Source organism: Musa acuminata, chromosome BXJ3-3 (assembly GCF_036884655.1).
Source record: "Musa acuminata AAA Group cultivar baxijiao chromosome BXJ3-3, Cavendish_Baxijiao_AAA, whole genome shotgun sequence".
NCBI classification, from domain to species: domain Eukaryota; kingdom Viridiplantae; phylum Streptophyta; class Magnoliopsida; order Zingiberales; family Musaceae; genus Musa; species Musa acuminata.
The window spans coordinates 39,377,919-39,402,541 of NC_088351.1; the positions used below are offsets into that span (position 1 = coordinate 39,377,919).

Genomic DNA, 24,623 nt, shown 5'->3' on the forward strand with positions numbered 1-24,623 from the left:
ATGGCCGCAGAGCAGTGGTCAACGGAGAAGATACCTCGGTTCCCAAGACGAGACAGCGCGATCGGGAATAGAGACGGGATGATGTTTGAATCCAATATCAACTTTAACTTCGCTCCAGGTTTTGCCCTTTTCTCTTTCTCGGGGACGCCGTTGCGTGACGATGATTGGGATTTTGTAGAGGCCGATCCACTTTCTCTTATATCCATCCATCCATCCATCCCGAGTAATGTATGTAACTCGGATCTCCAGACATGTCGGGGCAAGCAAGCTTTTTTGACGACGATTTCGGCATGCACATCGTATGTTCGACGTAATGCGTATGATCCCACTGTCGCGACACGAGCAGCCGATCGAGGTTTGGCGTGTGCCACGAAGAGCCTTTCACTTTCTCTTTTGCCTATCATCCTTTGACTTGGAGAACGATGACCGCAGCCATCCCATGCTGTGATTTCCATCGCCGTGGTTATTATATCTTCGCTATATTCTTTTTTCTTTGTCTCTCCATTCATTTCTTTCCTCTTGGGGTGCCTCGAGATCGGGGAAATGGGGAGATTACATGGAAGACCGCACCGCGAGTCACGTGGCCTCTTTTGACCGATCTGTCTCCTCTCCATCTGCCTTGTTTGCCGTGGCCTCGTCGATTCGCTTCCGCCACCTGCGCCATCATACATCGTCTTGTTGGGCCACTCATATGTCGCTGTCGTGTTATAAGAGCAGCTCAGAGGAACAAGTCACGACGCCAACTTGTATCTCTCTCTCTCTCTCTCTCTCTCTCTCTCTCTCCCTGTCCCAAGACCAAGGTGGAAGAAGAGCTTATCCCCCACAAGAGAGAGACGGAGAGAGAGATGAAGTGATACGAGGTCGCGCCTCCACTGCACAATTCTGTAACTGCACCCATCCCGGAGAATCCCATCTCGATCTCTTGCACAAGACGACGCCATCGTACTGCTGCGGACTGCCTTTCTCCGTCCCCCTCCTGTAAACCAGCATTAACTATTCATTAACAGCCATACACACACTCAGCTCCATGTACAAGCATTGTTCAACCTGCTTCCTCTGCATTAAACCCGACAAACCCCCATCTCCCACTTCCCGAGATCCCACACGTTATTAGCACCCTTTGGTTTTTCGTCCCAAAGCATCATCAATATGCTCCGTTAAGCCTGCTGTATGATACCACTTCTTGGTTCGCAGTTGCCGGCCTTCTCTCTTCGATCCCTCGGCAGGGTCCACGCTCTTAGCTACCGCCTCCTTAGTCCTTCTCCTTCCTCTGGGTTTCTGCTGCTCCGCGGCCATGTTGCACCGGTGCGGCCACCAGAGCAGCTCGTATCCGTGCTCGTGCGGGTCCGCCTACTTCTCTGTTGTCTTCCCGGTGACGGGAAAGCAGTCTACGGATGAAGACCATGATGTCGCACGTTCCGGTTGCTCCTCCCCCTCCTCGGTGGACTGCACCTTGTCACTAGGGACCCCTTCCACGCGCCAAACCGAGAACAAGGCCGCCTCCGCCGCCTCCTCCACCATGTTCCAGTGGCCATCGTGCGTGTCTAGCTTCGGCCAGGATATCATTTCGCAGTCCAAGAGGAGATCGAATGCGTTCTACGGTGGAGCTACCGACGTCTCCAACTTTGGCGGCGACCCTCTTCTTCTCGCTCGTAGGTGCGCCAACTGCGACACCACCTCGACTCCGCTGTGGAGGAACGGTCCACGAGGCCCCAAGGTACGGCGACTCTCTCGCTTCACGAATACCATGTGCGGGCATCCGCTGCATCTGACGTCTATTTGATTCGACGCATCGCAGTCGTTGTGCAATGCGTGCGGCATTCGCTACAAGAAAGAAGAGCGGCGTACGGCGGCGTCGGCGTCGTCGATGGCGCCACCTTCGTCGTCGTCGCCGGTGACATCGGCAGCCGGGGAGAAACAGCTGCGGTCACCATGGAGTTGCTACGATTCGTCCGAAACGAAAGGCAACTCATCCATCGCCATGTACGACGACGACACGGCGGGCCATGGGGAGGCGTCCTACCTCGCGCCTTCGCCTCAGTTCTCGGCCCGAAACAGGCCCAGCCTATCTCAATACCATTAGCCGCCGTAGCAGCGGCCTTAAGCTCTCTCTATTCTATTCTATCTCCTCGAGTGTGACGTCTTGAGCATCACCAGCAAATGTTAATTACTGTTGATGAACATGATTTTGGGATTATTGGAGCTTTTTACTGGTGGAAGCACGCATCGAAGCAACCCATAATGTCTAATCTATTTGGGTTGAGATCGCCGGAGTGACGAGTGACTACGTTCGGACGTGATCTAATGTTAATTCCACCCGTATCTGATTCGAAACTGAGTTCGAACTCGGTTTCATAAAATAGGATCAACTTAATTGGTCTATCAATAAAATAAATTTGATTAATTCAAAGATATTTCACATACCATATTCGACCAACGAGAAAAATAAAATAAAATAAAATAAAAATCAGATCATTGAAAATTATAATTCTTGATTTAATATCTTCAACATTTATCTCTATAAAGATGAAAAATATAAGATTAGATGCAAAGCTTTCGTTTTGAAGTTTCATTAGAGCGAGCTTTAAGCGAGTTTACTCGTGGCAGCAGCGAAGATAGGCTGACGTGGCGCATATCAAGGGCCCAATTGCAAGCCCACCCATTCCACGATGGTGTGGATGCACCCAATAGTGTTATTTTCATTCGATTTTTAGATTTATGGATACTATTTGAAAAAAAAATTATAATGGAAAGAAAGATACTGATAGGGATAATCCTATTTCATTCGTCATGAAAGCAAACACCTAAGCATATCACATCATGAGCGTGTCTCGATCTGCCCCACATTAATAGCTGATGGTATGGTGCAACCTCAGTAATCATTCTTGTCAGACAAAGGATGAAAATATTATTCCTTGCTTGTACGAAAGAAAGAATGGAGTCTGACCATAGGACGATAGCCCTGATAGTCGTGTCTTAACTCTTCTAGTTAACTTAACTCCCCTACGATGAAAGGGTGAAGAGAGATTTTTATTATCGTGATCAGTTAGTTAACTTAATCTTATCTTCGATCAACCAGTAAGAATGTCAATCAACCTTGTCAAGTACATAGGTATAAAAATCACCCATCAGCTCACCTTGAGAAAGGACCACGTAACCAAGAAGATATTGATTCCTCTATTTGACGTCTCCGTTCCCAAGTTCAAGCATCCCCAATAGACGATCTCCCATGCGGACCTCTTACGTTAGTTCACTATGTCAGTAGCTCTATATCAACATGGAGAAGATACGAGGATAGACTTATACTTTCGGTAGTGAACAATCAAACCGACTCACTAGTTGATGATATGTATGGCAACATCATATACTGTTTAAAAAATATATAAAAAATATAATTTTTTTAAATATCATAGTATATATATATATATATAACACGTCCCATCATTTGTTAAGCAGCAGGCCGACCGAGCCCATGAAGTACCGCTGCGTGAGAGGCTTTGGGAAGGCTCAGTGTACTCCAACGTCAACTTGGTTGGTAAGCTGGTGCTGGAGAGAGATGAAATCATCGATAACTGGCAGGGATGAAGAGCATGGTAGACACTTGGAGGAGTCACAGCCGCTGGTTGTTCTTCGTCGGGTACATATATCTCTGTCAAGTTGTAAATTATAAGGGAGACGAGCACCTACCGGAGCGATTGCTCCTTATAAAAGCCAGTCATGTCGCCGGTCACGTCATGTCACGATCGATGGGACAGGGAAGAAGGGCTAGGCAATCACATGGGATTCACTGAGAACAACCGAGAAGACGGTACATCGGCAGTGGCTGCTGAGACACAGGACAATGGACTTCGATGGCATCCCTGTGTGTACTTGCTCATCACGTTGCCCCCCCATCAAGCGAGAGAGAGAGAGAGAGAGAGAGAGAGTTGATGCGAATCACTAGCATCTCTAAGGATTTAGATCGTCGTCGAAACTGCGCGTGCATGCAGTACGTATACCACTGCACGTCAAGAACAACTCAACCTACCACCACCAGCATGCACAGTCGAAAGGCGAATATAAGGAAAGCGTGGAGCTTTCCTCTTTGGATCACAATGGTCGTGGCAGCATACTCATCGAAGAAAGCCTCGGCAGTCTTCCTCCTCCTCCTCCATGTTGTCCACAGTGCAGCAGCACGCATAAATAGGCCTCGATTCACATTCCCCGCATCGCAGCCATCGATCGGAGGTCGATGCCCCCGACGTGTGCGCCACGCGGACGAGACCACCGGAAGGGACAAAGCTGGGGTTGGGTCTGGAGGCACGGCTTTCGACGAAAAGGAAGGGACGAGAGTGGGCCGGGTCGCCTCCACGTAGGGGGCGGGACGGGGGATCGGCGGATCTAGGGTTAACTTCTCCATGGCACGTACGGCAGTGGTGAGGAGGACGGTGGTGGGTTGTCGGTAAGTGCTGCTTTCGCACATGCCACAGCTGGTGGGGTTCATTCAATGGCCAATGCTGTCGTGTGTGCTTGTGATGCCCATCATCGTCCCAAATCTCCAAACCGAGCTTTCATTGACCTTCTATCCTCTGCGGTGCAGTGCGTAACCCTAACCTCAGCTTTTCCCATTTTAAATCAAAATTATATATTTTAATTTTAATTTTTTTAAATATCCCTCCGATCAATGGTTTTTTTATTAATTTAGAATCGTAAATTCTGATTTCAGATTCTATAAACCAAAATAGAATAAATAGAAATGATTTTGATATTCGTTCAATCCGAATCGATTAGAATATTTATGATCTATGTTTAATGATAAATCACTCGAAATATAATTAGGAAATAGAATTTACTCATCTGGGTAGATAAATCTATAATAATAAGCTCGAGAAGTAGAAATTAAGTTCAACAAGATAAGAAAGAGTAACATGAGAGGTTTGACTTTTGGAGCTTCTGAATTTTGACTTCTCCTCCAGTTTTTTAGGTTTACAAGGAAAAGTGCAATCAAATCGGTACGATCGAAAACTTAACACGGAGGAGTCCATAATAAGATTGTCAATAGCTCACCAAACCAAAGATAATAGTATTTAGGCATAAATAATTTGATCTCCAAGTGATTCAGATATCCCCAATATCTACTAAGTCAACCAACATTAACTTAAACGCATACAGCTAACGCAAGGAAGGACGCATATACCACACACACACGTACACGACTACAAGTCTTACAGCAGTACATATCATCACCGGTTTGCAGCCACAATTGTAAGGGAGAGAGAGAGAGAGAGAGAGAGAGAAGACCCGTTTGCAGGGGAGAAGCATGTCACTGTGGGTTCTTCGCAGCTGCATCATTCCGTTCTCCCCTCTCTGTCTCATCACCGCGTAGGAGACCCTTCTCTGCTTTGTCCCAACCTGGTTTGATGAGCTTTCCCCTTTCCACAAACAAAACGGGTGTTGGGAAGCCACACCCCACGCCACTGATTCCCACTCCCCTTCTCCTGATCTCTCTCCCCCCTCGCTCTATAGCTCTCTTTTGGTCTCGCTATTATTCCACCCAGAGCTTCTCATGAGCCTACGGACGCTGCTGCTTTGAGCGCTGCACTTGCTCGTTGACATCGTCTGATCGCTCATCCTTGCCTTTTTCTGAACGCAGTAAGAGCTGATCTATCCTTTGCATGGTTTGCGCAACAGCGTTATAGGTGTGCGGAGTCGAGTTGATGGAGTTTAGGAATCCCGGTGAGATGGGGATACCTTCTTCCTCTTCTGGTTATAACGCTTCTCTCGGCGTCAGATCGGCCTTCTCTAAACCCACACTCTCCCCCTCTTCGTCTCTTGTCTCCCCAAGAGGAGCAGCAGTCGATGGTGGTGGCGTTGGAGGCGGACCAAGAAATGGTGACATCCTTGGCAACACCAAACCATCAAATCTTGTGTCCAACCTCATTGCCTTGGATCATCGTCCCGGGTCTCTGGGGAACAACGCAGATCAAGCATCCATCTCCAATTCGTCTCCGGGTGCAGCAGGTGTGGGTGTATCGGTCAACTCCGAACCAGCAGCTAGCGCCACCACCACCGTGACCGCAGCTGATATCCCCACCAAGTACAAAGAATGCCTTCGCAACCACGCGGCCGCCTTAGGTGGCCACGTCGTCGACGGCTGCGGCGAGTTCCTGCCGAATGGCGACCCTGACACGCCCGAGGCACTCAAGTGTGCAGCCTGCGGCTGCCACCGTAGCTTCCACCGCAGAGAGACCGAGGGCGGCGCCAACGCCGTCAATTCCTACTACCATGGCACCACTCGCCCACCCCTGTTACTCCCGCTCCCCCATCCCCAAGCGCAACTCCACCACCACCAGAAACACTTCCAGCTCGGCGGCTTCTCGTCGAGCCCTTCACCGGCCCTTCCGGGGTCGCCGGGCTTCGTCCATTTCGGTGGCAACAACCCCAGCGGGAACGGAGGCACCACCACAGAGTCGTCCAGCGAGGAAATGATAGACACCGGGACGCCGACGCCCTCGGCCATGCCAAAGAAGCGGTTTCGAACCAAATTCACGGCGGAGCAGAAGGAGAAAATGCTGGCTTTTGCTGAGAGGTGGAGGATTCAGAGGCAAGATGATGCAGTGGTCGAGCAATTCTGCTCGGAGATTGGAGTGAGGAGACAGGTCCTCAAGGTCTGGATGCACAACAATAAGCACATGATTACTAGAAAGCAGCAGCAGCGGCAGCAGCTGTAGTCGGCACTTCATCCACAGCGGTAGCCAAGACTAACCTTCAACTCTACGTTACGGAGAGGACGCAGATGAGATGACGAGTCGCTTGCAACGTGTTGGTTTACTGGTTCGAGCTGCTTTCCTTCTCCTCTGTCTCAGTGTTGTTTGGCAATCAAGCATCGATCTGTGTCACAACCTGCATCGATCAAGAACATCTGTCTGTGTTTCTTGTTGCTCCAACAGCCTTCCTCTCTCATTCCCTGTCTCTTCCCCGGTGATCTGTCGGTCATTTCATGTCTAATCTTCATCGTATTGTCTAAGCAGCTGTTTCTTTTTTCTGGATTACGGGATTCATGACATCGGGATAGGATTAATATACATGTAAAGAGTAGTGATCGCTGCATTCTATGCTTCCCTTCCCTTCTGCGATTTCCGTCTCTCTAAGCAATGGGAACGAGACCTCAACGTGTCGACAAGGTACAAGGATGTAGATGAATCTGAAGCTTTCAGTATCTGTTTCCACCATTTGTAGAAGAAGAACAGGCTTGTCAATAATCTAGGGTGTTGTCACCAGTAATCCTTGCAGGAACAAGTGCCGTCCACGAACACATGGAATCTGGCCCTGTCTCGCATCACGATCTTGCGTCGGTAAACTTTGCTGATGAGCTTCGACACGGCGTGGCAGTCGGCGCATACTCTCAGATTCTTCACTATCCGGATCGTCGTCCCTGGCTCGGTGCTGATGAATCCGAAGGCAATAGCCAGCTTCTCGCTGTGCCATCCCACCGCAGCTTCTTTCTCTTCTTCCTCCAAGTCCAGCAGTAGCTGGTCGGTGGACGCCACATATCCTTCCTTCCTCAATCTTCTCAGGATTCTCTCCCACTCCAGATGTATCTTCTCGGCCTGAGGGTGTGACCTGTCTCCGACGACGAACTCGTGAACGCTTCCCTTCACGCTGATCGAGCTGCATCCGGGAAGCTTCAGCACTCCTCTTTCTCTCATCAGCTTCCTCGTCGTCAGGGACTGTTTCCAGCTGCCTTCGGCAGCGAGAATGCTGGCTAACTGTATGTATCGGCCACTCTGTTCCGGTTCCAGCTCGATCAGCATCTTTCCTACGTGCTTTCCTAGCTCGAAGTTTCTGTGAATCCGACAGGCGTTGGCCAGTGCTCCCCAGACCGCAGCGTTGGGGTCGAAGGGCATCGCGTTGATCAAGTCCTCTGCTTCCTTCAGCATCCCCGCTCTGCCGAGGACGTCAACCATGCACCCATAGTGTTCGACGGATGGGCTCATGTTGTACTCCTTTGTGATTCTTTCGAAAAGAGATCCTCCCTCCTCCACCATTCCCGCGTAGCTGCACGCCGTCAGCGCACTGGTGACGGTAATATGATTGGGCTTTACTCCCGCTTCCTCCATCTCCTTAAACAGATCGAGCGCCTCCCTTCCTAGGCCGTGAACGGCAAGACCGGCGATCATGGCGGTCCACACAGCCACATTTCTCTCTCTTATCGTCTCGAAGATGCTTAGTGCTTCATCGAGTTCGCCACATTTGGCGTACATGTCAACGAGGACACATCCCAGAGCGGGATCTAATTGCATCTGCCTTTTCTTTATGTACGTGTGTATCCATCTTCCTTGATCCAAAGCCCCGAGGTGGGTACATGCTGTCAGCGCACTGGTGAGCGCCCTGGCATCTGCTTCGACCTCCGTAACTAGCATCTCGCCAAAGAGCTCCAAGGCTTCCTTAAAGAGGCAATTCTCGACACACCCGGTGATCATCGATGTCCACGACACCACGTTCTTTTCTTCCATCAGATCGAACAGTCGGAGTGCCATCTCAAGCCTTCCGCTCTTCGCATATCCATCGATCATGGAGTTCCAGGTGATGGCGTCTCGGCACGGCATCCTGTCGAAAAGCTTGCGGGCAGAACCAGTGCAGCCGGACTTGGCGTAGACACGAAGAAGCGAATTGGCGGTGTAGACCTCGGAGGCGAATCCATGTTTGATGATATGACTGTGCACTTGTTGGGTTTCCGGCAAGGCTGACGGCAACGCGACACAGGCCTTGAGCAAGAAGGGGAAGGTGTAAGGATTGTGCGGCATCGCATCGGAACGCATCTGGCAGTACAAGATTACGGCTTGCTCGGGGAGATTGCTGTCGGACAAGGCTCTGATCATGGTATTCCACATGAAGGTGTTGCGACACCGGAGTCGTTCGAAGAAGAGAAGCGCATAGGTCAGGCTGCCGTCGTCGGGGGACCGGCACAGGGTGGCCAGCAGCCGGCTGGCGGGAACGGCGTCGAGGACGAGGCCGGTCTTGACCATGGTGGCATGGATCTGCTTGAGGCCTTCCACGTCTGAACATTTATCCAGCAATGAAGTGCACGCGGCCGGTGGCCTGAGGAGGACACTGTTTGGAAGGGGAAGCAGCAATGCTGCCATTGGCTTTCGGCGAGGAATCATCACAGTGGCTCTGAGATTGAGAGGACAAAGATATCGTGAGGTGCATCTGTTGTTTGTTTGGATAAGGTGTCTGCTTCGCACCAGACGTTGAGATGCTGACATGGCGGTAAAACCGGTAATTCTAAGGAAAATATTCTTCCGATAAATACTAAGAAAATATTTTATTTGTATCATAAAATGTTTTTTTGATTAATTTATTATAAAAATATCACTTGAGATAAAAAAAATATTATTTATTAAAATTAATTCATTATTAGAAGTGATCATATTAAAAATATTATTATTAGATCGATCAAAGAAGGTTCGTTCGATCGTGATTACAATCAAATCGAGGCTGCTATATATATCTCTGGGTTTTGGCCACTCCAAGACAAATTAGTCAACCTTCACAGGACATGAATTGTTGTTCCCAAACAAGAAAAGACATGTTCCTGTGATGAGAAGGAATCATGCAATGTCTGGTGCATCTCGGAGTGTCTCCACCTAAGCCAGCAGGACCTTCACTTCACTGAACTCACTCGGTGTGTCTGTTGCCAGAGGCAGAGGTTTGCTCACCTCACTGCACTGTTCCTCTGCTGTCCGGAGTGGTATCAGATGCTTCTCCCAGCACGACTCGATGGCGGCATCGAACATGTCCTCCATCGTGTACCGGAACTTGTAACCCAGGTCGGTGAGTTTCTTGGAGGAGAAGTGCACCCGTTCGATCGTCTCATCGATCCCTTCGAACCTGCAAGCGTAGGATCTTGTTATCTGAATCGGACTTTCTCTTGATGGCCATGGGAGATTAGGACTTACTGCTGCGGGATGTTGTACTGGGGGTATCGCGCTCGGAACATCTTGGCGAGATCGTATATGGTGGCGTCATGAGAGGAGCAGATGTATCTCCCATTTGCATCAGGGTGCTCGTACAGGAAGACGTGGGTATCACACAGGTCATCCAAGTGAACCAGTTGAACTTGCTTCAAGATCGAATAGTGAGCTTCGTTTCCTGTAATGCATTGCATGCGTGCTCGATCTAATTCTCCTCTGCGGAAAGGTCTCAGAGAGAGGTTGCTGTCACTAACCTGTGATGAGTGACAACGCGGTGATCATGCTGGGCGGCATGGTCGTGGTGATGAAGGGGCCGACGACAAGAGTCGGGATGATGCTGATGAGGTCGATGCCATTCTCCCTCGCAAACTCGCACGCTGCCTTCTCGGCCAGAGATTTGGACACGAAGTACATCTGCAGAACAAGAGAAATCCCTTTGAGAAGCCGAAAGCGGAGCGCATGCAAGGCGAGAGAAGAGGATGGGAAGCAAGGTTACCCATCCGGTCATCTTGACGCGGCGGCAGAAGTCGATGTCGCTCCAGGAGCTCTCGTCGTACTGGGGCTGTTGCTGCTCCTGCACGTTGACGGTGCCGGCGGAGGAAGTGAAGACGACGCGCCTGACCGTCCCGGCTTCCTTGCAGGACCTCATGATGCTCAGCACTCCGTCGACCGTGGGCTTGATGATCTCGTTCTGCGAAAGAGTCCGCCAACGACGCATCATATGCTCGTGATCTAAGTAAGGTTCGAATTCTAAAGTTCCGTGAGATTACCTCAGGGTCTTTGGACTCGAAATCCATGGGAGTGGCCACATGGAACACTCCCTCGCATCCCTTGACCGCCTCATCGAAGCTGCCTTCTTCTTCCAAGTCCGCTCGCCAGATGGTGAGCCGCTCAACCGATCCCGGCAGCTCCACCAGCGGCTTGATCTTCTTCTGGTTCGCTGCATGCAACGACGTTAGATCTTCCCCAACTCCGACAGGGATCAAACGAAGCTCGAACAAAACGCACAAGAGAGAGAAGAAAGAGACGAAAAGAGCAGCTACTGACTGGGGTCTCGCACGGTGGCCCTGACCACGTACCCCTTCTGCAGAAGCTTCATCACCAGCCATGTCCCGATGTATCCCGAGGCCCCAGTCACCACCACCGGCCCCTTCATCTCTCTCTCTCTCTCTCTCTCTCTCTGAGATGAGTGTCGTCTTCGCCTGCGTCGCTGGGACATGTATATACGAAGTCAGCCTACCTGCTTGCGTGCAACCACTGGGGGAAGAATGGACGGTACGGTAGGTGGAACGTGGCGCATCTAACGGTCAAGCTGTGGTTGCACAGAGTGATGGCAAGTCAAACGTAATAACGTCAGCTGTGCCTCTAAGATTATTCTCCGACACGGTAGATCAACAATGAGAGAGATGATGAATCCAAATTATAGATTCACCATGCCTGCTTTGAAGAGGATTAGCTGTAGTCTTATTGGATGAGTGAATCCATCAACCATTAGTTGTGTTGGCAGCGGAGGAGGAGACTCACGACACTATAGAATGGTTGGTGCAGCAGCCGTTGAATTCCATGGAGTGACCGATGAGGAGAGAACTGAGCTCGAATCACATTTTCAACGTTTATCATTTATAGAAACAAAAAGAAAAGATTAATCGAGATGAAGTATGAGTGTTATATGTTGAATTCTAAGTCGCGGATGCTAATCATAAATTGGTTGCAACCTTACTTGCCACCAAACAAGCACTAATTGCTACAAACAATCACCGTTCATAGAGCGAGAAAGAGAGAGAGAGAGAGAGAGAAAAGTGTGCTTACCGACGATGAAGCTTGTGACATGCATCTACCCTTCCTCAGTAATATGTTTCCTAACAAATATTAGTGGTAGTTGATGAACACTTGACATCTTATTTAATCAAAGGTCATAACACAAGTTTGAAACATTCATTGGTTGTTGGGAAGCCATCATCCTTCTCTGATGTTCTTCATCGGTGAGACAACCTTATGGATGCCAAATACGATGTTATAATGACAATATGATTAATGAAAAGCATTTATTATGAAACTAATATCTATTTAGGATGTGGGTCAAACTGTGAGATTTTAGGCAAAGCATGTTCATCATGTCTCTATGTGGTCTTTTGGGATACACATCTCGTGAAAGAGTTTGTACCTCATATTTCTCTACCTTGGTTATATTATTAAATACAATAAGATGTGGAACCAAAATCTTGTAAGTTCAATCTCCCTTATCTTTAGAGTTGCCTTTAAGAGTTTACGTACTCCAAAAGGATAAAACCGTACGGATACACCCATCGCATAAAACGAATAATCTCTCGCGAGCCTATGGGTCGCATGAATGATCGATCAATTAAATAGTCTCTTATTAGATTGGCGCTAAAAGCCTCCACCTTGATCGAGTAAACTCGCTCTCAAATAACACACATCGACCATGAGCTATTGGCTCCCCTATGGGACGAAACATTGATAAGGTCATTTAGTCCCACATTAGTTGAGGACTAAATATCACTATTCAGAGCCCTCCCTTGCTCTAAATTACAAGTAAAACATAGAGGGTAATAGCCCGCACTCGTTCTTAACCTCCTCGTGCCCCCTTTTTGTTATTATTCATCAGAAAATTAATATAATATATTTTTATTATCGTCTGTAATTATCCCTCGTCGATCATATATAACAAATAACAAAGAATGACAAAAAAATAGTCCATCTAGTTTTTATCATTGGTCTAATAAGATTAGATGGAGAGGGGTGATCATATTTACGATGTTATGTAATAATTTTTAAAAATTGAAATGTTATATGATAAATTCTCATTTTTATGAATTTTTAAAAAATTCGTTATATGTATATATACGAGGGTAAAAAAGTAAAAAGAAGTAGATCGATTTCAAGCGTCGTCATGTGGGTACGTGGCAGTCTCCGTAGTTTTCGTTTCTCAAATCCTTGATGTCGTGGAATCAAACCCTTTTTTGACCTCTGCTTTGAAGCGGCGAGCGGCAATCGGAGGTGGTCTCCGCACGGCCCAGTCGCCGTCCTTCCGCTCCCCTGTCCCAGCCGATTGACCTTTCTCGTGGCTGCGCGCTTTGATCATGCCTTGGGAGCGGATGAGGTAGGTACGGCTCCTTGGCGTTCTTGATGCCTTTTGACTGATTGGGATAGAAGGTTTTTAGCTTTCCTTCGTTTGATTGTATTTTGTTGTCGGTTCTTTGGTTCTTGATTGATGCGGTGAATGCGATGAGACATCTCAATCGAGTCCTTATTTGCCTCTCTTGATAATCTGGGGGCCGTTGATCTTCGGTGAAAAATGAATAGATTTTGATTGAAGATGTAGGTATTTTGGGGCCTTTCCATTAGCTTTTCATTTTTGGGGTGCGATTAAGCAATGCTGAAATGCAACTTTGTTTAGTCTTAAAGCTTTTCTTGGGCTATCTTTTACCCTAGATATATTGGGTAAAAGGTTGCTAATTCTCCTGCACATGGTTGTGGTACAAGAAGCAGAGGATTTTTCTTCGATGTTTGAGTAACCAAGATAGTTATATTTCACATAACCGCAGGATTTTGTTTTCTCCGATATTAAGGAGAACAACGATTCTCAATGACAAATCGAACTTTTGGTGTTACCCGAGGAGAGTGAAGAAAAAGAGTGGTAGGACTAGTTTAACCAGCTAACGAATTCTTGTCTTTGTTTTTGTTTCTTGCCCTCATCTGTCTCCTCTAATCTTTTGGTTGCTAGTTCGTTCTCATTAAAGACCAGGTGCTTCTTCTGAGACATTTTTTTGCGTAGATTCACATAACCAAATGACCAACGCTTACTTAGTAATGATTGGAGTTTTACTCTGCCACTGCCTCCTTTCTTTCCTGAAGTTCTTGCATATCTTCCCCTGATCTTGGACATTCAATTATAAGCGTATGTTGGCCTACCTGTGTATAGCTTTGGACCTCATGAATTCAATCAATAATTGTTTTCTTGGACCCAGTAACAAACTTGCAGAAGTATCAAGATCTGGCAGATGGGACAATGTAGATTTTTTGCATTCCACCCCAGAAATTTGGAAGAAGGATCTCAAGGAGGGGCTTGGGAGACCTACAAATTTAAGAGAGAGATGGGTTGGGCTGGAGTGAAAATGTTTATAAGAAAAGAAGTGAGTAGTAGTTGTAAGTTTAAATCATTTAGGCATAGATGCTCTGGACTATATCTAAGGAGAAGCCATTAGCAGATCATGTTGTGAGCCTACGTCTTTATGTAAATCAAAGATCCAGAGAAGGCAAAAATGCATTGAGATCTTTATCAGGCATATTGTCTGATCATACTGGATAGATGTATATTTTAACTAATTGCCTAAATTTAGGAATAACTGCTAAACACAAAGACAAGACATCAAAAAACAAAATCCATTATACTCTGTGATAGGCGGAGTGAATTTGAAGTGGATGTTACAAAAATTAATCAAGGAAAATGGGTTTATTGGCAATCTTATAGTGTATTGAGTTTTATCCTAGCTTTGAGTTGGTTGTCTTATTTTTAGTCCTGATAATGCAAGCGGGGATCAAATGGAATGGACAGCTGGATCATGGATTGCTCGTTTTATTCTCTAACTTTATTACGATGGCTAACAGTGGGAGTTACATCTCTTAAGAGAGTATTCAAGTTCTTGACCAAGTCATTTCTAATCATTGTATTCTTTGTAAGTTCTCTGTGAAAATCTTGTCACTCTGATGGCATCACTTTGTCTTGGCACCATGCATCTTTGGCTTTGTGCCATTTGCATGTTACTTGTGTGCAACTCATAGAACATATTGCTTATGCTTGTGTAAATTAGTGATAAAGTACTTTTATGATGATGCATGCATCTGTAAATTAGTGACAAGCTATTTTCTTTATTTTTGAACTTTTAGGCAAGTCTACTATCCTTACATGTAATGTGTCATTTATATGTTGTAGTGTATGTTCATCTTTATGGATGCCAACTATCCTTTGGTACAAGCTTATCAATCTCTTAATGTTCATATGCATATTCTTGTACACAACTGAGTACAGATAGATAGATGAAAAAAGAAAAAAAGGAAAAAAAGCTTTCAGTACTAACATTAAATATTAAATTCTACAGGACCTTGTGGTACAAAGCTAATCAAACCCCTCTCTTCACCAGCTTCACCTATCCAACAGACAGATCAGATATGCTACTTCCTCCTACAAAACTGGTATTGTAAGTAACAGAGAACTGAGCACATCTAGAACAGAAAGCATGAATGTAGATCAAGCTCTTTCTCATGCTAAGAGGTCTAACATATCAAATTGTAGTACTATAGTTGAAACCTCAATACTTTTGGCCTTGGTACTAAGAGTACAAAAATGGAGGATGGCCCCACTAGTGCAGAAAGATGCAGCTTATTAAGAAAGTGCCCAGTTGTAACACATCCAGCTCTGACAAGACGAAATGTCCCAAGGAGCAGCAGATATTTGATTGGACCGAGCACTTGCTGAGGTGCTGTTAAAGAAAATGCAATACTGGATTCAAAGATGGATGTCATAAGACCCCTCAGACAGCTGAAGCTCACGTGAGCATCGATGCACCCAGGCTATGTGAGCCTGAATATGCAAAATGATAATTTTGAGGGGAAACAGTTCCCAAGCATCAGGGCTATGGCACTGATGGGGAGAGCAATGAGCAGTTTCCAGACTTGTTAATTTCAGAGAAAGGGATCATTAGTGGTGTGGAGTGTGGAGGAGTTTTGAAAGCTACAGGACTTTGGTTTTGAATCTCCAATCTTCTCGTGGACTTTCATGGCGAGAAAGGTACAATATTGTGGATCAAAACACTGTTGCGGTTGATGGATGTGGAACATTATCTGAGTTGGGTGGTTGTATTACATCAGTAGGTTTCTTGTGGACTTTTCTTATCTGTTGTGCTCTGAGTTCCACTGTAAGTAATCTGACTTATAATCTCCTTCACAAACACCAAAACATTGTTTTCTTGTTATCCTCGGTCTCATTGTTCACTGGTTTCTCTTTGATATCATGGACCCTGCAACGTTTGTGGCTTTAGCATGTCATGTTCATTCATGCTGCCATCGAGATTAAGTTGTGATTTGCATAGCTTGTTACAAGAAATCTGAGATTACATGCTCTATGAGGGCTATCTAGTTTTTGTTACATATTTATTGTGGTTATCTCAGTGGTTGGCATTGATCTGCAGCTCAATCTTTCTTACCTGAGCATTCTTGATAGACTGAATTCTTGACATGAGTTGTTTGGCTTAAACCTTTGGCATATCAATGACCATTGTTTCATAGATCTAAGAACCCTATAGTATTTATTTGTGATATCAGATTTGAGGTATCATTGGTGTTCAAACTGTGTATGAAGTTATATTTACCAAGTGTTCAATCCCTGAATTCTAATGATTTTCTAATTCTTTTAATTATTATTTTTTTCCTTCTCCATGAATGCAATTTGATGGTTTTGGTAATTTCATTTTCTTTACTCTTTACATATTTTCTGAAGGATGAGAGGCCCGCCTAAAGCATGTTAGACTCCTCCAAGAAGGTTCATCTGATAGATATCAGAGCTTCCACAAGGCCAAGGTTTGCATGTTACTTGTCTTGCTTCGGGTCCGGTGATCGCCATGCAGCCGTCTTTATCCTCGAGTCGCCGCACCCCCTTTCCTCCCTAATCATTGGCCATGTTCTCGCCTATTTCCCCACGGCTCAGGCTGCTCCGGTTCGCTTCTCCCGCCCGCTCGCCCCTGGCCGAACCCTTCCCTCCCGGCTCACGCCCCACCGCTTACGAAGCCAACACCCAGCTGCGGCACCTGATCAAAGCCGATCGCCTCCGTGACGCCCGCCTCGTATTCGATGGAATGCCCCACCGCGACGAGGTCTCCTGGACCGTCATCATCTCCGGCTACGTCCGCGCCTCCGACCCCCACGAGGCCCTCTTCCTCTTCTCCCTCATGCGCTCCGTCGACCCCTCCCTCGACCCGGACCCCTTCGTCCTCAGCGTCGCCCTCAAGGCCTGCGCCTCCGGCCCCGCCCTTGGCTTCCACGGCCGATGCCTCCACGCTTACACCCTCAAGTCCGGCAAGGCCACCGGATCCGTCTTCGTGGGTACTGCCCTCCTCGACATGTACTCCAAGATCGGCGCCCACGACTCCGCCCTCCGCTCGTTCGACGAGATGCCCTCCCGAAACGCAGTCTCGTGGACCAGCGCCGTCGCTGCTCTCGTCCGTGCCGGCCGATGCCGCGACGCCGTCCGGTGCTTCGCTGAGATGTGGGCGTCCGCTATGCCGTGCGATTCCCACACGTATGCTACCGTCCTCAAGGCCTGCGCCGACGCCCGCCTGCTCGACCGCGGCCGCGAGATCCACGCCCACGTCGCGAAGCTCGGCCTGGAGACCTCCTCTTTCGTCGCTAACACGCTCGCTTCACTGTACACCAAGTGCGGCGTCCTTCAGCCCGGCCTGGTGTTATTGGACCGGATGCGCTCCCGCGACGTGATCTCGTGGACGACCATCATCGTCGCCCACGTGCAGACGGGCCGCGAGGAGGAGGCGATTCGAGCTTTCGTCCGGATGCAAGCCGACCCCTCCGATGCCGTGAGCCCGAACGATTACACTTTCGCCGCGTTGATCTCCGCGTCCGTCGGGCTCGCGCAGATCACGCTGGGGCAGCAGTTGCACGCTAGTGTCATCCGGCGGGGCTGCGTGGCCGCCAGCTCTGTGTCCAACGCCCTCGTCACCCTATATGCCCGCGCCGGCCATCTTGCCTCCGCCTACACCATCTTCCAGCATACGATGCTGAAAGATATCGTCTCGTGGACCGCCATCATCTCCGGTTTCTGTCTGGAACATGACGTGGAGAAGGCCTTTTCCCTGTTCGGCGAAATGCGGCGTGCTGCATGGCCACCGCCCAATGAATACACCTTCCCCAGCCTGCTAGGCTTGTGCGCGTGGGCGGCAGCATTAGAGGTCGGGCAGCAGCTCCATGCTCGTGCGGTAGTGGCCGGGCTGGACAACGATGTGATGATCACCAGCGCGCTGATCGCCTTGTACTCGAAAAGCGGCAGCCTAGAAGAGGCGGCACGGGTGTTTGAAGGACGCAACTCCGAAGAGGTGGTGTCATGGACTGCAATGATCAAAGGGTACGCGGAGCACGGCCGGAGCGCAGAGGCAATCGAGTTGTTCGACCGGATGAAAAGCACGGCGGGGATGAGACCCGACGGTGTGGCGTTCATCGGGGTGCTCACGGCGTGCTGCCATGCCGGCCTGGTGGATCGTGGCATCCGGTACTTCGTATCGATGCGAACGGAACACGGAGTGGAGCCGGGGAGGGAGCACTATGGCTGCATCGTGGATCTGTTAGGGAGGGCAGGGAGGGTGAAGGAGGCGGAGAAGGTGATTGAGGAAATGCCAAGGAGCGAGGTGGACGGGGTGCAATGGGCGGCGTTGATGAGAGCATGTGTGGCGAAAGGGGACGAGGAAGGGGGAAGGAGGGCGGCGGCCATGGTGAAGGAGCTGGAGCCAGGTGGAGCGGGTGCCTACGTGGTGCTGGCAAACCTATACGCAGGGCAGGGGAGGTGGCAGGAGGCAGCGGCGGAGAGGAAGAAGATGAGGGAGGAGGGGGTGAGGAAGGAGGCCGGGTGGTCGTGTGTCGGCGTGGGAAGGGAGGAAACGGGAGTGTTCGTGGCGGGCGATCGGTCGCACCGGAGAATGGAGGACATCTGTGAAATGCTGGAGCTGATAGACTTCGCGGCGAGGATGGGGGGAGACTACACCGAGACGGAGTACGAAGCAGCAGCAGCAGCAGCAGAGTATTGCATGATTTGGCCGATGTGAAAATAAGTCTAAAAATTAGACTTTATTTTTTGTCCAATTGAGGCCTCACTGAAAAATGCTAATTTAAAATCACATGCGATGTGGATAAAAATCGAGTTTATTATTAATAATTTGGTGTAAACAATTTTGAGAGAGTGGTTTAGAATAATCACATCAATAAATCAATTATCGAATCATCTAGTTTTCCGACACTAAACTTGTGACATACTTGGACGTTGGATTAGTATGGTTTTGAACTCTCAACGATCGATCAAAAGAGCTTATGGTTCACATATATGATATGATAATTATTTTCAATTAATCCCAACTTACATGTCAAGCCTAGTCAGTCAAATCCATCTCAGTATGAGATGAAAGAATTTTTTTAAAAAAATAATTTTTATTCTAGAAATAATTTATAATCAGGAAAGCAATGACACGATCATTGTACTGACAACTCGCTTACTCATGGGCCGTCACTTAGAGTCGACACGCACGCGCAAAACCTCGAAGCACAATCCTTGAGGAAGTCGCATGAGTCGACCATTGATACACGGTGGCCAAGCCTGCGCTCTCGGCTTCCCCTTTGATCGCATCGTCGGTCGCCGATGACCCATTGCCCTTAGCTATGATTTCGGAAGGGCTCACACGCCTAATCATAGGGAACATTAATCCTAAACAGTGTGGCCTAGCTCTCCTCTCTAGGCGTATAACATTGAACCCCATCACATCACTTGTCCATTTTAGGCACACTCCTACCCTGGCAAATGGTGTGCCCCTAGTCATTCTTCCCTAACATAACCATTAATAAGATGTATTCACTATACGTTAATATAAATGAGCCCCTAGGCTCCAGGGAGGAGGAGCAAGCGACTACCCTCATCGACGAATCAAGTATAAAAGTTAGTCCCTGAAACCAGATAAAGAGGAGGCAGACTTAATCTAAGTTCTACTAAACCTTCTTCACCTACTTTGCTGACTTAAGTGTCAAAAGGGTTGAGTCGAAATATCCCCCAAACGCTGACTATTTATGCAGGACTCCGATGCATCTAAGGAGCACTTCGGGCACTTCGAGGCAATGTCGAGTACTTCTAGACAAGGCCAAGGTGCATCATGGGATGACTTCGAGCTTCGTTCAGTAGACAAGTTGCACCTCGAAACGTATGCGGGTTAGTCATTGTGAGCCAGTAACACCTGAAGAGTTCACCTGTCACCTCAGTTTCTTGGATGGGTCCGTGCTTTTAGGATAGAACCAGGTCATGTTGACAACATCTCGAATCAATAGTACTAATGCAACAACACTCTATAATTATGACTTTTCATGTATGAAGATCTTAAATTTTATTTTTGACCATCGAATAAATCTATGACTTAATTGAATGTTAGACATATCATACACACTCCTTAAACAAATTTGCACGTGCAGCTCGTGATAAGAGAAACTCACCTTAAAGAAATTATTCTAGAGGAGTATCAACCTTCTCGAACATCCAATTTTCGAAATACAATAACCTTTAGGAAATGGATTTGAACGACTTGACTTTATGATGTTAATTGACGATTTTGATACTTTACTAGCATATTTAATATTATTTATCATCATAAAAATTATACCTTTACCATAGACATGTAATAAGAAATATCATACAAAATATTATTTATTTATTTATTTATAATTTTCTTAATTTAAAAATAAAAAATAAATGATGAAGATGAGATTAGAATCCAACTTTGTCTTATTTGTGAAACTTAGATAGGTCTTACCTTATCCTTTTAGGATAGATTTGGTTAGAGACAGACAAAGCCTTCGCTAATCTTCGTCAACCCACGGTGATACAATTCTAAGCATAATATAAAATAATAATCACACGACATATATCTAAATTACCTCAAACTCTTCTATAATATATATATATATATATATATATATATATATATATATATATATATATATATATATATATGTCGATGTCGATATACTGACATGGAAGAAAATGAGGAGCAGTAAGGTGGAAGAAAATGAAGAAAAAAGAGATGTTGAAGAAGAAAAGAAAGAGGAGAAGAGAGAAAGACATAGTAGTGAGGTAGGTGGCGATAAGTAATGACAACATAGGTTATATTTTGGCACGAGAAGACGACTTATGTTCACAAGTCCTAATTAAAGTTTTATCATTTTAAGTTTTTTTATTATTTTCTATTGGGTTGGGATTAGATTATCCTATATATTTATTCTTCAGCATTTTGTTGTTTCGTGCTTACTTGCTTGACATGTATGTAATAAGCAAGCTAGTGTTGAACATTATGCTGGTTTTGATGATTTCTTGAAGCTTTCTTCGTTGTCAATTCATGATGGACTGTTCGATGCATTGATTGATGCGAGAATGACGACTTACGATTGAATTGGAACGCTTACCAAACATGTCGAAGTTGACTAATATCATTAAAAAGAAGCAATAATGGGGTGCAGGTTAGAGTTTCTACACAACAACGCTAATTCAAGTCACAAAGCTCATCAAAGCCCTGAAATGGACTTGAGTCGATGCACAAACAAAGGTGGCTGAACCATCAGATCATCCTGGGAAGTCAAAAATAGACACTCATATGTTTGAATGAAGAAAACACATGAGATCCACTGATCTGTTCATCTTCTCTTCTGGTAAGTCGATGAGATAGAGAACAGTAGAAGAAAAGTTTGATCTTATTTATGTAGGGTTTGATCAATGACGAGCAATAGTTGATGTCTCTCTGGTCGCTGCCATCAACATCGATCACGATTTCATGACAGCTCTCCCTTTCACCGATCGACGACTATGTGTTGTTCGTTGATTTGTCTCTCGTGCCAGTGGTAGCATTCATTGTATGGCCGGCCATTCGATTGGTTTTATCTCCAGCTGAGTTGGAGTAACTCTTCCCCTCGCAGGCAGTCTGACCGCGGCGGATTTGGCGTGTCAAATCCCCACGGCTGCGGCCGCGCGGTTGACGTGCGTCGACACCTTCGATCTTATCGTGCACGTACATCGCCACCGATCCATGAATCCAATCGCCAGCCATAAGAATCCAAAGAAAAGGAATATTGTGGCTGTACTTTTTTGTTTTCTTTCCAGCGAACAGAAGAGATGCGTATTCTTTTTCTCCTTCCACCTACTCGATTAATTAGGGAAGAGAAGAGAAGAGAATGGACAAGAGAAATGTGAACGAACAGTGAAGAACGAGGAACGACAAGTTTGATGAGTTGTTTGCGTGCCAACACGATCCTCGAATCACTTGCTGTCGCTCGTTTGATGCGTGCCGCCGTCGCCTTTCCGGCCCATCATCGAGGAGATGGCAGCGGCGAGCGCCGCCGTGAAGTTAGGATCCGCGACCATGGCCGCCGTCGCCACGCTCACCGTGTCAGCCACCGACTGTGGCTTGGATTGGTTGTGCGGCGGCTGGCCGAAGACCCGCGGCGACGACGAAGCCGGCAGGGGACCGGATGTGCGAGTGAGGTCCAAGGTGACGGTCGGGAACGGAGCCGACGCCGAGACGGTGACCACGCCGGACGAGGAAGGCATTATAGCTCTGGCAAGCGGATTACTGGGGTTCGTCACCCCTTCACTGCTCGACGTGGAGCCGGATAACAGCATGGCCGCCGCCGCCGAGGTGGTGGATGCCATCGCCATGGCTGCAGGAGGAAGAGGATGGTTGTGAGTCCCCTCGTAGTTGGTTATCAACACCGATCGATCCTCGGCACACCGCTGAACCTATTTGATGCCGTGACGCATTAATAGCGATGGAGTTCAGATAGTTATACGTAAAAGAAGATCAAAGTACTACTTGTTTGCGAACTGGGCAACCGGCGGCCATGGTGCACCGGTAATAAGCTCGAGGGCAGGGGTTTCCCTTCGCCATCTTCTGCCCGTACTTCCTCCAGTGGCATCCATCGCCGATCTATATACATGAATTAGAGGTGGTCATTGGTCAAACAACAGTTTCTGCGACTACGATCGAACACGAGCACTACACAGACGGGAAGGGAAGCTCTACCATCGGTGCAGAGGACCGAGCTCGAACGGAGACGCGGGCCTTCCTCGTGCTTGCTTCGTGCTCCTGCTCTGAGCTCTTGGAAGGCGCCAGATCGGCTGGGGAGGAAGAGCGACGTCGCCGAGTTCCTTCATCTGTGATCGAGTGGGACTCTTCATCGACCACCGAGGCTGGTCTGAGATCGATGAACTGCAGTGGAACTACAGCTCCACCTTCTTCTCGTCTCTCGTCAGCCTCGCTGGTGACCTGATGGAAGATCAAGTGCAACATGAGAATATTGCAATTGCTCCCTCTACCAAATTACCACCGTAGATCAGCACCACAGAGATGCTACCTCATGGAACTGCGTGTTTCCATCGCTCAGGTTTCGTTGCTGCATCAGCCGGATGAGATGGACTTGAAGAGCGTTGTAGTTGTTGGTGGCGTCGCTAAGCATGTTCTTCAGCCTCCGGTTCTCTTCGTTGGTGCGTGCGAGCTCGGCTTGCATCGCTTCTACCTAGTTTGGGTAGAAACAGATAGAGAACAAGGATTCATACCGACGATCCAATTCCTCGTGAATACAATAGTTGGGCTCTTACCACGCGCTTAGCATCGTTATCCTCATCAGGCGGCGATTGCTGCTGTACCGTCGGGTGATCACGTTCCAAGGTTTCGGGAAATAGTTGGAAGCCGATCTAAGAGAAAGATGGATTCTTTAGACGACTAGAACAACGAGCCGAGATATTGAATGACAGCAAACGAACAAGATTGGATCGCTGACATTAACGGCCGCCGGATCTTCTTTCTTCAGACCGAGATGGGGGACGCCATGATCCGTGGCCGACGCCGGCCTCGCTCGCTCCTTCTCCTCCTTGGCGAAGAAATCCATCTCATCCACCACGCCAGCTGAACCACTGAGCTCTAAGCTTCGTCCTTTACGGCCGTCTTCCTCCATGACCAAAAGGAAACCAACACCGGGAGGGCTACGAGGAAGAGAGCTAAAAGCAGGAGAGGGAGAGTTGGGGCAGTCTTTAGTAGGTGAACGTGGCAGGCGGGGAGGAGAGGAGGACGTGAAGGAGACCGAGAAGGATGATGGGCGTCAAAAGTTGGGGGGCTCCGTCCGTGGGGCGTCTCGTATCAAGGATGAGACGGCCTCGATGAAGGGTAAGCCCACCGCCTCCGACCGTTGCGGCGCGTCTCACGTGAGCGAACCCGTCAACCGCGTCGACTTCTCTCTCTCTCTCTCTGTCTTCGTGGAAGGAGAGGCCGCAGAGGAACACAATGGATCGGCCCAACCCAAGTAGGAGCCGGTAACAACATTAATCGATTATTATTATTATTTAATCTGCTTATAAATCATGTAAAAGGTGAGGTAATTAAGTCACGTATGGATAGGTACCTACTAAATAAATAGTCATTGAATTTAGAATTGAATAAAATAATAATAATAATCAAGAAGAATGAATACGAATACCCTACTAATGGATCAGAATCGATCATCCGTCTTGTCTGTGACGGGATGATTTCAAGTTGTTGTTGTTGTTGTTGTTGTTGTTGTCGTCTAGTGTGAGATTACTGCGTATACCTCATTCGGCTGAGGATCAAATGGATCTTATGCTTAGGAGTAGATTTAGTCAGAATGAAGGACAATCAATGGTGGCAAAAACGATGGGTGGGTGGAGATGATGCTTGACCACGAGTCCCAAGGTCGGTCGAATTTGCTAGCTAGCTAGATGTTAGACCGTCTCGGTGCATGAACCCCAATAAGCCATCTCCCTCCCTTGATGACCACAATTTTTCTTCCGCCTTCCCGATAAAATTGCTTGCTTGCTTCAACACGCAG

At 47.5% G+C, this 24,623-nt stretch overlaps 6 protein-coding genes across 9 annotated transcripts; 3 read left to right on the forward strand and 3 right to left on the reverse strand.

Moving 5' to 3' along the window:
• Positions 1–34: 34 nt before the first annotated feature.
• On the forward strand, positions 35–2,214 carry LOC103979762 (GATA transcription factor 15-like). Its single transcript, XM_009395964.3, has 2 exons — positions 35–1,717; positions 1,799–2,214. Exons 1-2 carry the CDS (start codon positions 1,295–1,297, stop codon positions 2,081–2,083), a joined length of 708 nt encoding a protein of 235 aa, XP_009394239.2. The 5' UTR covers positions 35–1,294; the 3' UTR covers positions 2,084–2,214.
• Positions 2,215–5,093: 2,879 nt separating this feature from the next.
• Positions 5,094–9,178, reverse strand: LOC135633299 (pentatricopeptide repeat-containing protein At5g66520-like). The gene is made up of 2 exons (XM_065142608.1): positions 6,746–9,178; positions 5,094–6,649 (listed from the first exon to the last, which is right to left on the reverse strand). Exon 1 carries the CDS (start codon positions 9,144–9,146, stop codon positions 7,254–7,256), a length of 1,893 nt encoding a protein of 630 aa, XP_064998680.1. The 5' UTR covers positions 9,147–9,178; the 3' UTR covers positions 5,094–6,649; positions 6,746–7,253.
• LOC135633302 (zinc-finger homeodomain protein 6-like) lies at positions 5,697–7,024 on the forward strand. Its single transcript, XM_065142617.1, has one exon. It carries the CDS (start codon positions 5,697–5,699, stop codon positions 6,708–6,710), a length of 1,014 nt encoding a protein of 337 aa, XP_064998689.1. The 3' UTR covers positions 6,711–7,024.
• Positions 9,179–9,412: 234 nt separating the features above from the next.
• LOC135633300 (dihydroflavonol 4-reductase-like) lies at positions 9,413–11,165 on the reverse strand. 3 transcript variants are annotated; one of them, XM_065142609.1, is made up of 6 exons: positions 11,004–11,165; positions 10,727–10,896; positions 10,453–10,647; positions 10,211–10,370; positions 9,942–10,134; positions 9,413–9,873 (listed from the first exon to the last, which is right to left on the reverse strand). In XM_065142609.1, the coding sequence occupies exons 1-6, from the start codon at positions 11,110–11,112 to the stop codon at positions 9,630–9,632; spliced, it is 1,071 nt and encodes a 356-aa protein (XP_064998681.1). In that variant the 5' UTR covers positions 11,113–11,165; the 3' UTR covers positions 9,413–9,629. The 3 variants fall into 3 exon arrangements, with proteins under 3 accessions (XP_064998681.1, XP_064998684.1, XP_064998683.1); XM_065142612.1 differs by having other exon boundaries at positions 11,036–11,136; XM_065142611.1 differs by having other exon boundaries at positions 10,965–11,113.
• Positions 11,166–12,908: 1,743 nt separating this feature from the next.
• LOC108952284 (putative pentatricopeptide repeat-containing protein At3g47840) lies at positions 12,909–18,978 on the forward strand. Of its 2 annotated transcripts, none has more exons than XM_065142347.1 (3): positions 12,909–13,081; positions 15,077–15,892; positions 16,474–18,978. In XM_065142347.1, the coding sequence occupies exon 3, from the start codon at positions 16,652–16,654 to the stop codon at positions 18,800–18,802; it is 2,151 nt and encodes a 716-aa protein (XP_064998419.1). In that variant the 5' UTR covers positions 12,909–13,081; positions 15,077–15,892; positions 16,474–16,651; the 3' UTR covers positions 18,803–18,978. The 2 variants fall into 2 exon arrangements, with proteins under 2 accessions (XP_064998419.1, XP_064998420.1); XM_065142348.1 differs by having other exon boundaries at positions 12,909–13,077.
• A 2,865-nt stretch (positions 18,979–21,843) lies between these two features.
• On the reverse strand, positions 21,844–24,056 carry LOC103979759 (probable WRKY transcription factor 31). Its single transcript, XM_009395960.3, has 6 exons — positions 23,562–24,056; positions 23,380–23,475; positions 23,136–23,297; positions 22,805–23,047; positions 22,595–22,708; positions 21,844–22,521 (listed from the first exon to the last, which is right to left on the reverse strand). The coding sequence occupies exons 1-6, from the start codon at positions 23,733–23,735 to the stop codon at positions 22,042–22,044; spliced, it is 1,269 nt and encodes a 422-aa protein (XP_009394235.2). The 5' UTR covers positions 23,736–24,056; the 3' UTR covers positions 21,844–22,041.
• Positions 24,057–24,623: the final 567 nt, after the last annotated feature.